Genomic DNA, 12,810 nt, shown 5'->3' with positions numbered 1-12,810 from the left:
CCTGTGAGGCAGTCCTAGTCCTGTCTTTTGATTTGCAGAGAATAAGAGGGAGGTGTATAGAGAAGGCCATAAATACACTTGTTGCATATTCATGAGTCAGTTCCCAGTGGAGCCTGCAGCAAAGTGTATTTTTGGCTTTCATTTAACTTACCCATTCCTTCACTGTGGACTGCTACTTCCTGTGTGCCTTGAGGGATTTCATTTCTTAGATTTGTTGGCTTTTTCACTTGTACTTGTTCTTTGGTGGAAAAAAAAAAAAAGGTCCTTGTCTTAACACTTGCCATCTATTCATTGGTCAATTTGCCACAAAAAAATGTGGAAAATGAGTGACATGGAGCAGGCCTGTTCCTGCCCCTTGCCCTTCCTATTGTAAATGAAATGTAGGCAGATACAGAAACTCACTTGGACTTGGTTAACTACTTCCTTTTTGAAGAAAGTTCAGAAAGTATCCTCAACTCTGTTTTGGGGACTGTTCTTCTTAACAGAGTAATAGGCCAGGAGAAAGCTTAGGAAAGGGGTGTGTGTGCATCCCTCTGTTTACCTCTTCCCTTTTCATCTCTCTCTCCCCCTCCCATCCCCCGCTCCATCTCCCTTTCCCCCCTCCCTTTCCTTCCCCCACTGCGTGGGGCTGGGGGTGGTGACGCCACACACACACACCCCCATCAATTCCAGATTCCTTGCAGCCACCAGCCCATGACTTCTCTCACAAATGGTTCTCATTTTTGCATGTGGGGGCACCAAAACAAGTTCAGCTAAGCCAGAGAAGAGTTCACACTTTGTAGTAACTTTTTTTTTTTAATAAATTTATTTTATTTATTTATTGTTTTTGGCTGCATTGGGTCTTTGTTGCTGCGCATGGGCTTTTCTCTGATTGTGGAGAGCGGGGGCTACTCTTCGTTGCAGTGCACGGGCTTCTCATTGCGGTGGCTTCTCCTGTTGTGGAGCACGGGCTCTAGGCACGTGGGCTTCAGTAGTTGTGGCACGTGGGCTCAGTAGTTGTGGCTCGCGGGCTCTAGAGCGCGGGCTCAGTAGTTGTGGCTCACGGGCTTAGTTGCTCCGCGGCATGTGGGATCTTGCCGGACCAGGACTCGAACCCGTGTCCCCTGCATTGGCAGGCAGATTCCCAACCACTGCGCCACGAGGGAAGCCCTGTAGTAACTTTAACTTGAGTCTTTTAAAGCCTCTGGGGCACAGAAGACTTGTTGCAGAATTTAGGACCTGGTCTTCACTGTATACCTTCTGCAGGAGTCTGCATTTCTAAACTCACCAGAGCGCTCGTATTAGTGATGACCTTTAGGAAGGAAGCTTTGCTCCTCTTTTGAAAGCCCAGGGGGTAGGCTTCTTTGCTCTGTAATTTTAAAAAGGTGTGAGCGTCCCCAGGCCTACCCTTGTGGTAGAGGACTGAAGGGCAGAGCATCACCAGTACCTAAACACAAGCCTGAAAGAAGAGCTTGCTTCTAAGAACTGCTTGGAACTGTTTGGCTCACAGCTTTTCAGTCACATTTGAGTTTCTGCAAAAGAGCTCTTCCCAGCTGGGAAATGTAAAATCCCTATGGCCAGCAGTATACCTTCCCCCACTCCTGGGACAAGGCTTCGGTCTCTCATCCCATGTTCCTCAGCACGAGTTCTGGTGACTCCTGGTACCAGCCACCATCTGTCTCGGCAGATGAGGTTTCCCAAGCCTCCACCCAGCTGTCTTCCTCCCCATAAGCAACTTAATGTTGCCTGGAAGCCGCACCGTGGGATGTAGTGGGGAGTTTAGGCTTGGCATCACAACTTCCCAGCAGCTCCTCTTGGCGTGTTCTCAGGAGAGAAATGACTACAGGTCACAATACCTTGCCCTGTCTCCTTTGAACCAGATTATTAACGGGTTTAGATTTTGTGTCCCTCCATCTTGCCTTAAGTGGACAATTCTGGAACGTTCTACCAGGAACTTCAGTGTTAGTCTTTTCTTGGTGGTTCAAATCCTCATTGAGTCTGAAGTTTCAGGGAAGCAGTTTGATTTAACATTGCATGCAGAAGCTTCCTCCTGTCAGCATTTTCCTCACGGAAGTAAAAGCCCCTGCAATGAAGTTAGCTCTTGAAGGCAAGGGGAAATTTTGCTCCAGGACAAAGAGGCATGACTTGCCTGTTACCCTCAAGAAGCTCACCCTTACAAGCAAAGCAGGCTAGGCAGCTAGGGAGGGTGGTGTCTGGGCCTCCAGATAGAGAGAGACCAAATCTGCTGGTCCTCCTGGAGCCGCCTTCATTCCCCACATCCTGAGTGTGACTGTCCGGAGTCCTCCTTTGCTGACTCTTTTCTCTGCTGATTGGTCCTCTCCTCATCCCCATGCTCGAAGCACTCACTAATGCTTTCGTGCTATGCTGTAGCATTAAGAGCCTGAGTTAAGGCTTTTAGCACACAATTAAATGCAGCATGTGGTATTATTGTATTAGCTGAGACTTAATCTTAAGCATGAGGGACTTTAAGGGCATTTTTGTAGCTTTGGTTTCCGACGATGGGGTTTTATGTGAAAGGTTTATTGATTCAGCTTCCCTTTGGGAGGTATTTGGCCAGAAGCTAGTGCTGAACACCAAGGATCCTAAAAGTCCCACAGACCCCTATTGGTCCTGGCTCTTGGGGACGGAGATAGTAAAGCGGGCCAGCTTTCTCTTCCAAGATGTGCAGCATGGGGCTGGGCAGTTCTAGGGCTGTGGTGCGGAGTGATGGCCATCGGCTTTGGTTACTCCTGGCAGACTCCGGGGCTCTTCTCAGTATTAGATCAGCCGTCCCGGGGACAGGGGTGGGGAAGGGTGGAGACGGAGGGGAGAAAGGCCCCACACTTAAGGTATAAGCGTTCCGATAATGTCAGACAGTCTTTGGCATCAAATCTTAACATAAACTGTGAGCAAATAGCTAAGAGCCAGTGAATGTTGAGGGTCCAGCCGTGCTGTCCTCACATATATGACAAGATCCTCTGGGAATTTTCCCCCAAGTCCATTCAAGGAACTTATTCTCTTTTGTGTTGTGTGACTTACGGGGTAGGGATATTATGGTTTTGCTTGTTTGGGTTTCTGTTAAAAAGGAACTTTGCAGGGTCGGCCTTTTTGGAGGGGTCGGGGTGGGGACGGGTAGCGGACAGTCCCCATTTCTTGTCGTGGAAAGTTTGCTTGTTTGAGGTTGCATTCAGTCTCCGGTGGTTTGTTTGTCTCTGCCCCTGCCTAGGTGCAGCTGAATGCCGGCCAGCTGCAGTATATTCGCTTAGCCCAGCCTGTATCAGGCACCCAGGTTGTGCAGGGACAGATCCAGACGCTTGCCACCAATGCTCAACAGGTATGTGCTGCAGAGATTCAGGGCTTGAGTTGGGAACCAGCTGGAGCTGGCTTCTGACAAAGTGCTCAGCACACAACTCTCGCCACCTCATCCTTCAGCAAGAGCCGCCTCCACCCCCCGCACGTCTGTTCTGCACCCCAAGGGACAGATGGGGTTTATCGGAGGATTGAATTCAAAGTGTGTCTCTTACCATCGTGCTCTTGAGCGACAAGGAAGCTCAAGGCAGGGGAAGCCTCAAGGCTACTTGAAGAAAGCCCAGTGTGTGTGTGCGCAGGTCTGACTGGAGGAAGCCTTCTGACAGACTGCCTCATCGTCAGGCTGAGTTTCCATCTTTAAACCTGATGACTGTTGTGATCTGGCGCCTCCTGTGCCCCTTGGAAAGCTACTTAGGTTTTTACTTCTACCTTCTCATGCACCCCTAACCAGAGACTGCCCTCCTCATCTCCTCTCATGCCCTGAGATACTGAAGGCTGAGCCACAGGTGCCGAGGGGGCTGCCTCCCTGGGCTTGGGGATTGGGGGATGTGGGTATTATTTGCAGGGGACGGGGATGCTGGACAAGGGGAGGCATTGTTAATCAATTCTTTTGCCTCAGACCCAAAAAAAGAAGCGATCGTTAAAGAGCTGGACTCGTCTGGCCCAGTTGCATTTTGGTGATGTATCTATTGACAGTAGTGACAGAGCTGAGTTTGTAGAGCAGGTCTCCAAAGATCTCATTTGGGAAAATATGAGGAATGAGCCAAAAGCAGGGCTTCTGAGTTCCATGTAGTCTCTGGGATCTTTAAAGGCCCACTCTAAACCCATTCCTTGGCTTGCATAAGAATATGGGCTTTTCCCTAATTTCCTGGGGCTCATTGACGTGGAATCAGATCTCAAGATTGGTCCCACCCTTTAGTGTACCCCTCTTTTTTTTTTTTTTAAAAAAAAAAACTTGTAAGATCTAGCCTGGGATCCAGAAACTTTCTATGGCACAGGGTGGGAGGAAATGAGAAGGAAGAGTTCTTGGTTCCCCAGAGGTCAGTTTTGAGACCAGGAACTAAAGCCAGAAAGTGGGGAAAGTTGGGTGTATAGAGAGGAAGGAGTGAAGCAAGAAGAGGGTGCCTGAGGACGGAGTCTGTGTAACAACAGATTGTAATTATAACAACGTGGCACTTCGTAGGTGCTCAGTAAACGTTTGTTGAATGAATGTTAACGTGTAAATGGAATTTAAAGGTGAATGAAACTCTTCTCAACTGATGTGAAGGGCAATCCTGCTGGCCACAGGGCACAGTTAAAACCTTCTCATCTATGACACATATTTTCCATTTGTCTCAGAATCATTCATTTATTCTGCAGATATTTCTTCAATACTTACTTTGCACTGAGATAGACAAAACTTAGCTCCTGCCCTCAAGCAGGTGGGCGGAGAAAGACCCAAAACAAAGAACACTAGCAAGAAACCCTCATGAAGCCCTTTCATACCTGTCCCCTTGTTTTCCTCATAGCTTCATGGGTAGACCCGATGGCTTGTTTTGGCCCATTGTGAGGACACTCGAGAAGACAGTCCTTACCTTGCAGGGTGGCTGTGATGATTCCAGGAGAAGGTACACAGAAAACATTAGCTAGTCAAATGTTCCATAGATAACATATACGCACACAGACATTCTTCAGTCTTTTTTCTAGTCTACCAAGCTGTCTGCAGCAACTGGCATTATATGATGCAGTTCTCCATGTCTGTAAATTTCCTTTAAAATGTATTTAAAATGCCCACATAAGATTTTAAGTACATGTGATAAATGTTTTCCTTACCCCCGCCCCCCCACCCCCGCCTTGGCCCAGAGGGTTGCACGTGGCCTCTCTCGGAAAAAGTACTTCATAGGTCTGCCACAAGGGCTTCCAGGGCCAAGGCCACCTGCTCGCCAGGGTGTTTCATATTCCAGTCAGATAATCTGGGTGATACGGGTTTGGTTTGGAGCCCACCTTCCAAGCATGAAAGGGACCACTCACCACTTTGCCCAGTGTTTTGCAATCTGCCTTCACTGGTTGAAAGACAGACTCTTAGGGTTTCTGCCTAAACCATAAATGTTATGCCCTGTCCTGTCAGTACCTAGGAGCTAGGTGTTTTTGTTTGACTTGAGCCTCAGGCCCCAGAAAGACCTTCTTAGCAAGGGGCTGGTTTCGGTGGGGCGGGGGGTAGTTAGGTGGACATTAAGAGAGATGGTTGCAGAAATTGAATATTGCATGCTCCGGGGTCCTCTGTATGGTGCCAACTCTGAGTAGCTGTCTGTGCTAGGGGGTAGGGAGGGACCCTTGTTTTCCTGCTACTCATCAAGCCCCTGTTCTGTGCCAGGCCTCATTCTGGGCACTTTATGTGCATTGTCCTTTTGATCTTCACGACCCTCTCCTGGTTGGCGGGCTGGTGGACTAGTGGACCAGACCCTGCAGCTGATCTGCCTACTTTGCCGTCTTGATTCCTACAGATCACACAGACAGAGGTCCAGCAAGGACAGCAGCAGTTCAGCCAGTTCACGGATGGACAGGTAGGACACCCAGCCTAGGCAGGAGCAGAGGGTGAGGAGTTGTGACAGGGTAGCAGGTGATACCTGTGGGTTTGGATGGCTAGGGCAACTGTCCCATCATCTGTTGACAGTGAGTGGACAGAAATTGTTGAAACAACAGTCTTGCCTATCCTCTAGATTTATAGACTTGGTGGGAGTTGACAATAATCCTAGACATTATGTAGCCCCAGTCCCCGTTTTACAGATGAGTGAACTGAGCCCTGGAGGTGGGAAGTGCCTTGTCTGTGCTTGCTTAGCTGTTCATTGCAGAACCAGGACTAGCATGCAGGTCTCCTGTTTCCTTTCTTTAAGAATAGTTTTTCTCTAAGCCACGCTCTTTTTAATCGCATGGATTAGTTGAAACGCAGAGAACATGTGACCTCGCAAGCTCTCTAGGTGCCTGGAATTCAGTAATTCTAAGCTCGTGAGGAAGGGATCTTCCCTTTGCCGGCCCCCTTGCCCTTCGCACTATCTTGCCAGAGACCCCTGAGGACATGATAGGATGACATGCCTAAGCCTATGTTCTCTGCTGCCCAGAAAGGAGAGGAACTGGCATCAGGACCCAACTCTGGCTTCTGCCAGCACCAGATGCCAGGCTCACATGCCAGGGCTGCTGTGGCAGGGGGTCTTAGCTTTTGGTTTCTTTTGGAAATACCTGAGAAATCATGTCCAGTTGGCCCTAACCTTCCGTAGTGGCTACGCGAGCCTCTTCGCGGGTCTTCGCTGTAGTAAGCATTTAATCCCAGCTGACCTGCCTCCCCGTCAGGGCCCATGCAGGAGATGGAGATTCGGCGTAGCCTCAGCCTGAGCCAGATATTCTGAGGAAAAGAGGAGAAGGGGTAATCCCTACTGCCCCTGCCAGTGAGGATTACTGAGTTGGGGAAATGCTGACTTCCAAGCTGCTGGTACAGTGGTTCGAATTGCTTGTGTTTGTCACAGAGGAACAGCGTGCAGCAAGCTCGAGGCTCTGAGCTAACGGGAGAGGCAGAGCCCAGAGAAGTGAAAGCCACAGGAAATGCAACTCCCTGCACCTCTTCCCCGCCCACCACACATACCCCCTCTCACCGGGCTGGTGCCTCCTGTGTCTGCTGCTCCCAACCACAGCAGAACTCCACTTCCCCTCCTCCCTCTGACGCCTTGCAATGGGTGGTGGTTGAGGTATCTGGGGCCCCCAACCAACTCGAGGCCCATAGGGAGCTGCATGCCCCTCTCCCAGGGGTGACCTCACTCTCTCCTCTCCACCCCTCGCAGCAGCTCTACCAGATCCAGCAAGTCACCATGCCTGCCGGCCAGGACCTCGCCCAACCCATGTTCATCCAGTCAGCCAACCAGCCCTCCGACGGGCAGGCCCCCCAGGTGACCGGCGACTGAGGGCCTGAGCTGGCAAGGCCAAGGACACCCAACACAATTTTTGCCATACAGCCCCGGGCAATGGGCACAGCCTCCCTCCCCAGAGGACCCTGCCGACCTCAGCGCCTCCTGCAGGCTAGGACACTGGTGCACTACGCCCGACGCCTGGGGGCAGAGATTCTCCACAACAGAAAGATGCAATATTTTTTATTTCCTTTTTCCCTTTTTTTTTCTCCACGGAATCAATATTTCAATATGTTGAGCTGTGTGTCCAATGCTATGAAATGAAAATAATAAATAACATATTTATGGCATTTTCTTGAAGAGTGTGGTTGAAGAAATATTTCTTTTGTTTCTCTTTTTTTGGTTCTTACTGCCACTTCTTTTAGGAGCAAATCTCCTCAGGGGTGTATGTAATCTCCTGACTCTTGGAACAGCTGCTGACCCAGGATTTACCACCTTGTTCTGCCCTCAGGTGAATTAGGTGACCGTGTGTAGCTTCTTTTTCACTAGTGCTCCTCTCCCCGCGCCCCTGCTCTTGCCCCAGAGCTCTGTGGATTTGCATCAGAGGCCATGGAAACATTCCATGCATTTAAGAGACTCATTTGCCATGGGGAGTGGATGGTTTCATTCCCAAACCCTTCTCTTCCAGGGACTCAAGGAGACTAGGACTTTGTGTATTTGCCCCCCACCCCCCAGTTTTAATTTTATTTTATTTTTAAATGCATTAAAAATTATGCTAGTCTCCTTTGCTGCATGGACTTCAAACTGCATGAAATGCAATAAATCTCATTTTAGATAATTTGGAGTCTGGGTTTCTGTGTCTGGGGACATTCATGGGACCACTTTGCTTGGGAAAGGCTTAGAAAGGTTCGTCTGCCCTCAGGTTGGGTGTCTGTGAAGGAGGGGAACACCCTTGTGAGGAGGGAGGATGTCCAAAGCAAAGGGAACTTGAGCTGCATATCTGATTCAAATTGAGATCTTCAGCTGATTTAAAAAATGAAGTTCATTTTTTAAACGTTCATCAGAACGTTTGCTGCTCAGAGTTGCCTGCCTGCCTTATTTCCTGGACTACGTATGACACATGGGCCAGATTCAGCCTGTGTCCTTGGCCGAGGGTGAAGAGAGCATCTCTCATGGAGAAAGCTTTCTCTGTCCTTAAGCAAGGACTCGAGTACGTCCCTCCACTCCTGTCTCGGCACAGGCTGGCACTCTGAGCTGCCTGCTGTAGCCATGCCCATTACCAAAGGCATGGATGGCATCTGCCATGGAGGGTAGCCCAAGCCCCTTGTCAGCCAGCAGGTCAGAAGGGTTCTACAGCCAGGGCTTGAAAGTATGGAGAACAGAAGGAGCATTCCACTTCTTCACGGCCTCTGTTGGCCGTAGAGGCCAGCGGTGAGCCGTCTTCCCCTCACCATGCCATTTACAGCTAGAATGAGGCCTGTGGTCATGGGAAGAGCAGAGAACTGGCTGCCAGGAAAAGTACTGATGTCTTCTCAGTCAGTAATATGTCATAAAACCTTAGGCAACTCCCTTCTTTGGGGGACTCTTACAGTGTGAAGCAGGGTTAGGGAAGGGGCTTTAATATTCGATTATTTCAAGTCTGACCCTGATGCTCTTAATAATTCCCTCACCGAATATCCCCCACTGTTAACCATGGTAAGCACTTGGACATCTGTCTCATCTGTTTCATTTTCAGTTACTTACCTAAGTGTACCTTACCTTACTCCACAAGAAAAAATAAGACGGCTTGCACTGAAAACATACACAGTGAAAAAATGTGACAGATGAGAATTAGGAAGAATATTGTTGAGTAGGAAATCAGGATCATCGAAAACAAGAACAAATATTCTGGCTGCAAAGACCTACAGAGTTCTTAAAATTAGGTTTCACGTTCGATCCCGAGCTTCCTGACCACCAGGGCAAAAAGAGAGATGGGACCAGGTAAGAGATTCATATCTAAAACAAAGAAAGATAACATTCTTTAGCAAAAGCAAAGATGTTCCTTGCTGTAAGGTTTTGGATACATGGTACCCCTCCAGTGTCATCAAGGTAGATGAAGCAGGTGATACTGTCACCATGAGAAGTCAGGTCTGCCCCCTTCGTTCTAGCCCTGGACTTTTCTCTGAAGGGGATCATCTGGCCTTTCCCACTGTCCTGTACCCAAACACGTCTCAGTGAGACATGCAGGTAATTCACTGACAGCACGTGCCCAGCCCCACGTGGAGAGGATTCAAGAGAGCGCTTGTGAATGAGAAGCACCCAGAAGGGAGGCTGGGCTCAGAAAAGGCAGAAGCTCAGGTCTTTTCGTTTCCTGGCTAACCTCTCATTTTGAGGTCACTGCACAGTCCCACCTTGCTGCTCTTCCTCCCATTCATGAAAACCCAAGCATAACTGAAATTTCAGACCAGTCAATGGGTCCCCATTTTCCTGCAGACTTCCATTCTTATTTTGGAAATGTTTCGATCAGTTGCCTTACTGAGCACGTTCCCTTTAAATTTCCCCGCCAGCAGGGCCCATGCGGGTGTAAACAAACACTTTGATGCTGCCCAAGAGAGCCCCTATCTAATACCCAGCACGATCCCCTTACATCCGGAGCACTCTTAAACATTTTTCCTAGCACTTGCAGCATCTGTCCTCCCAATGATCTTCACAATGACCCTGCAAGGGGAGACAGGAAGAGGGATGGTGATCCCTGTGTTACAGATGGAGACATAGGAGGCCCAGTGAAGTGCAGTGACTTGCCCAAGGTCATGCCATGAATAGGGGTAGAGCTGAAACCAAAACATTGGTCTCCTGACCCCCTGTGCATACATAGTTGCTTTCTGGCCAAAGGTGGTGTGTGTGTGTGTGTGTGTGTGTGAGAGAGAGAGACAGGGCTTTATAAATATGAACTGTCTCCTTTCGCTCTGCCTCCCCAGACCCACTGGCCCAGCCTTGAGTATACGTGGAATAAATAGAGCAGTTAGGTCTGGTCTGTTGACAGCTGGTGGTTGGGATAACTTTCCCAGAAGGCGATGCTGGGGGCTGGAGGCCCCTGGGATTATGAACAGACCACCTGGCCAGCCTCCTTACTGCTTAATTCTGCTGAGGCCACAAGGGGGCAGCATGTAGCACTCGCCCAAATCTGGGAGGTGCCCTGTCCCACCCTTATCCCAACTTCAGACAACTCTAGGAACTATGGGGTATGACTGTCCCCTTTCTCAGTGGGTACTAGATCTTTGGTACTAGATCTTTAACCCCTTTCCTGATAAGACCCTTAACTTTTGAAGGGAGGGGCCTTCCTGGGGCAACAGTGAGGGCTGGAAACACTATCCTCTCCAGAGTATTACATCAGGGTAGGTGGTTAGATTTTAATAAGGAGACTTTTTGACAGCCCTTCTTATCTCCCCAGCTTTGTGTCTTTCCACTCTTCCTCCCCCCTGAACTCTACATTCTTGTCACACTCAATTACTCACTGGTCCCTGAACTCACCTCCATGTTTTCAACTGGCCCCAACGCCTGGATGTCCTTTTACTTCCTTTTCCACTTATTGATCTCCTATACATACACCAAGGCCCAGTTTAAATGGCCCTTGCTGAGAAACTTCTAACTCCTAGGACAGAGTTAGCAAAGACTTCTTTGATGCTCTCACAGCAACTTCTACAGCCTCTATTATTAGTGCTCATATACACGGTCGTTCAACAAATGTTTCTTTGGCACTTTCTGTGTTTCAGACATTGTTTTGGACATTGTGAAGACAGCTGAAAACCATCCAGATGAGGTTTGTGCTATCATGGAGCTTATACTGGGTTGGGGGCCGGGGGAGAGGTGGGAGTGGGGAGGGGAAAGATAGACAACAAACACAAGACGAGTTAGGCTCTGAACAGTCTGTTAAAACTTTCTGGTTTTGGCTGTCTTCCTCACCGATGGTCCTCCAGTTCAGGGTCATCTCCATGCTTCCAGAGCCCAGCTCAGGGCCTGGCACCAAGAGAATGACGGTAACTGATGACTAAGTTCACAAACACGAACTCTTCCCTGAAGATGGGGCCTCCGACACTGCACACATTCCTACCGCTGCTCATTGGCTGTCGCTGTCACTTTTTTGTTGGGAACAGTTTTCTGCTGAGCACTGACTGATGATATGCTAGGCAGGAGTATTCGATGGAGATGATTCTTTTAAGAAATTTCTGTGTAGGAAAATACATCTAAAGCTAGATGGATTCTCTCATTTCATCTTCACATCTTCATTAGGTAGGTATCCTGCTCATTAATGAGAAACTGAGGCTCAAAGAGTTTAAGAAATTACCCAAGGGCACCAGCTGGTTGAGTGGAGCCAGGTGCTCCAAGAAGTCTCCCATCCCAGGCGGCTCAGCCCCACTGGTCTCGTCCCCTCTGATAAGTGATTCTTTTCCTACAGAGAATGAAAGTCCTCGCCCCCCAACTCCTGCATAGGGACCTAGCTTTTGTCCCATTGCTCACTGACCTCCCAGGAGGAGAGGGCCCCAGGGCAGAGGGCCAGGCAAAACCTGGTCACATGAGAAACTTGGGCCTGGCCTCCTCAAGGAGGCCTCTGAGCCAGACTGGCAGTGGTACTCCCCAGCTTGGGTGCTGGGCCACTACCATGAGGGGATAAGAGGATAGCAAGGCTGGCACTCAGGAGGGGAGAACCTGAGCTGGGCCCTGGCTGAGCCAGGCTGGGCTGAGCTCCTCAGGCTGGCTGGTGCTGAAGACAGGTCCAAAACAGAGCCCAGCCTCCCTCCGCAGCCCTGAGCCACATCGCCTCTCCAGCTCCCAAGCCCTTGTGCCTCTCTCTTTCAGCGAAGGTCCATGGGACAGAAGGTTTCTAAGATATTGAATGTGCCAAAATGTCTTTATTTTGCCCTTTATTTAAATGACAGTTTGGCAATGTGTGGGATTCTACGTTCACAGTTATTTGCCTTCAGCACCCTGAAGATACTATTCCACTGTCTTTTGGCATCTGTTGTTGCTGATGAGATGCTTACTGTCAATTCAATTATTGGACCTTTGTAGATAAGCTATTTTTTCTTTCTGGTGGCTTTTAAATTTCCTCATTATTCTTGTCTTTCTACACTTTGGCTACAGGGTGTCTAGATGTAGTTTTGATTTGTTTTTAAAGCTATCTTACTAGGCACTCTGTGGGCCTTTTAAATCTAGAAATTCATGTCTTATTTCTGGAAAGAGCTTCGTCTTTCCAGTATCTTTTTCTGGAAGTAATAATATGTATGCTGGAGTTTCTCATTCAATCTTCTTTGTCTCTTTTCTTTCATATGTTTAATTGTTTTATTGTTCTATGCTTCATTCTGGAGGATTTCCTCAGTTATAGCTTCTAATTAACTTATTCTCTCTTCACCTGTATTTACTAACCCATCTACTGATTTTTTTTTAAATGTCAGTGACGTTAGTTTTCATTTCCAAAATTTCTAGATAGTTCTGTTCATATCTGTTACATGTCTCTGTCTGGTATCTTTCTGTTTTTGTTCTATAGATGTTATTCCTTCCTTTATCTTCTTGAAGATTTTAACTAAAACTTCCTTTCAGATTGCTCCATTATCTCTAGATCTTTAAATATGAATTCTTCCTTGAGAATTAAGGTGCCTCTTAAAATATT

The 12,810-nt window shown here is 48.4% G+C and overlaps 1 protein-coding gene across 5 annotated transcripts in view; it reads left to right on the top strand.

The window, feature by feature from the left end:
• NFYC (nuclear transcription factor Y subunit gamma) overlaps nt 1–7,523 on the top strand; it is a 63,037-nt gene extending 55,514 nt beyond the window's left edge. For 4 of the 5 annotated variants that reach the window (XM_060140398.1, XM_060140399.1, XM_060140400.1 and 1 more), the window contains exons 8-10: nt 3,206–3,313; nt 5,772–5,831; nt 6,789–7,523. In XM_060140398.1, the coding sequence (XP_059996381.1) occupies nt 3,206–3,313; nt 5,772–5,831; nt 6,789–7,220 (600 nt within the window). In that variant the 3' untranslated portion in view covers nt 7,221–7,523. The remainder of the gene's footprint in view (nt 1–3,205; nt 3,314–5,771; nt 5,832–6,788) is intronic. The other variant, XM_060140402.1, reaches the window with a different exon arrangement.
• Nucleotides 7,524–12,810: the final 5,287 nt, after the last annotated feature.

The sequence above is a fragment of the Lagenorhynchus albirostris genome, chromosome 2, assembly GCF_949774975.1.
Source record: "Lagenorhynchus albirostris chromosome 2, mLagAlb1.1, whole genome shotgun sequence".
Lineage (NCBI taxonomy): Eukaryota > Metazoa > Chordata > Mammalia > Artiodactyla > Delphinidae > Lagenorhynchus > Lagenorhynchus albirostris.
This window is presented reverse-complemented; position numbering and strand designations above follow the sequence as displayed.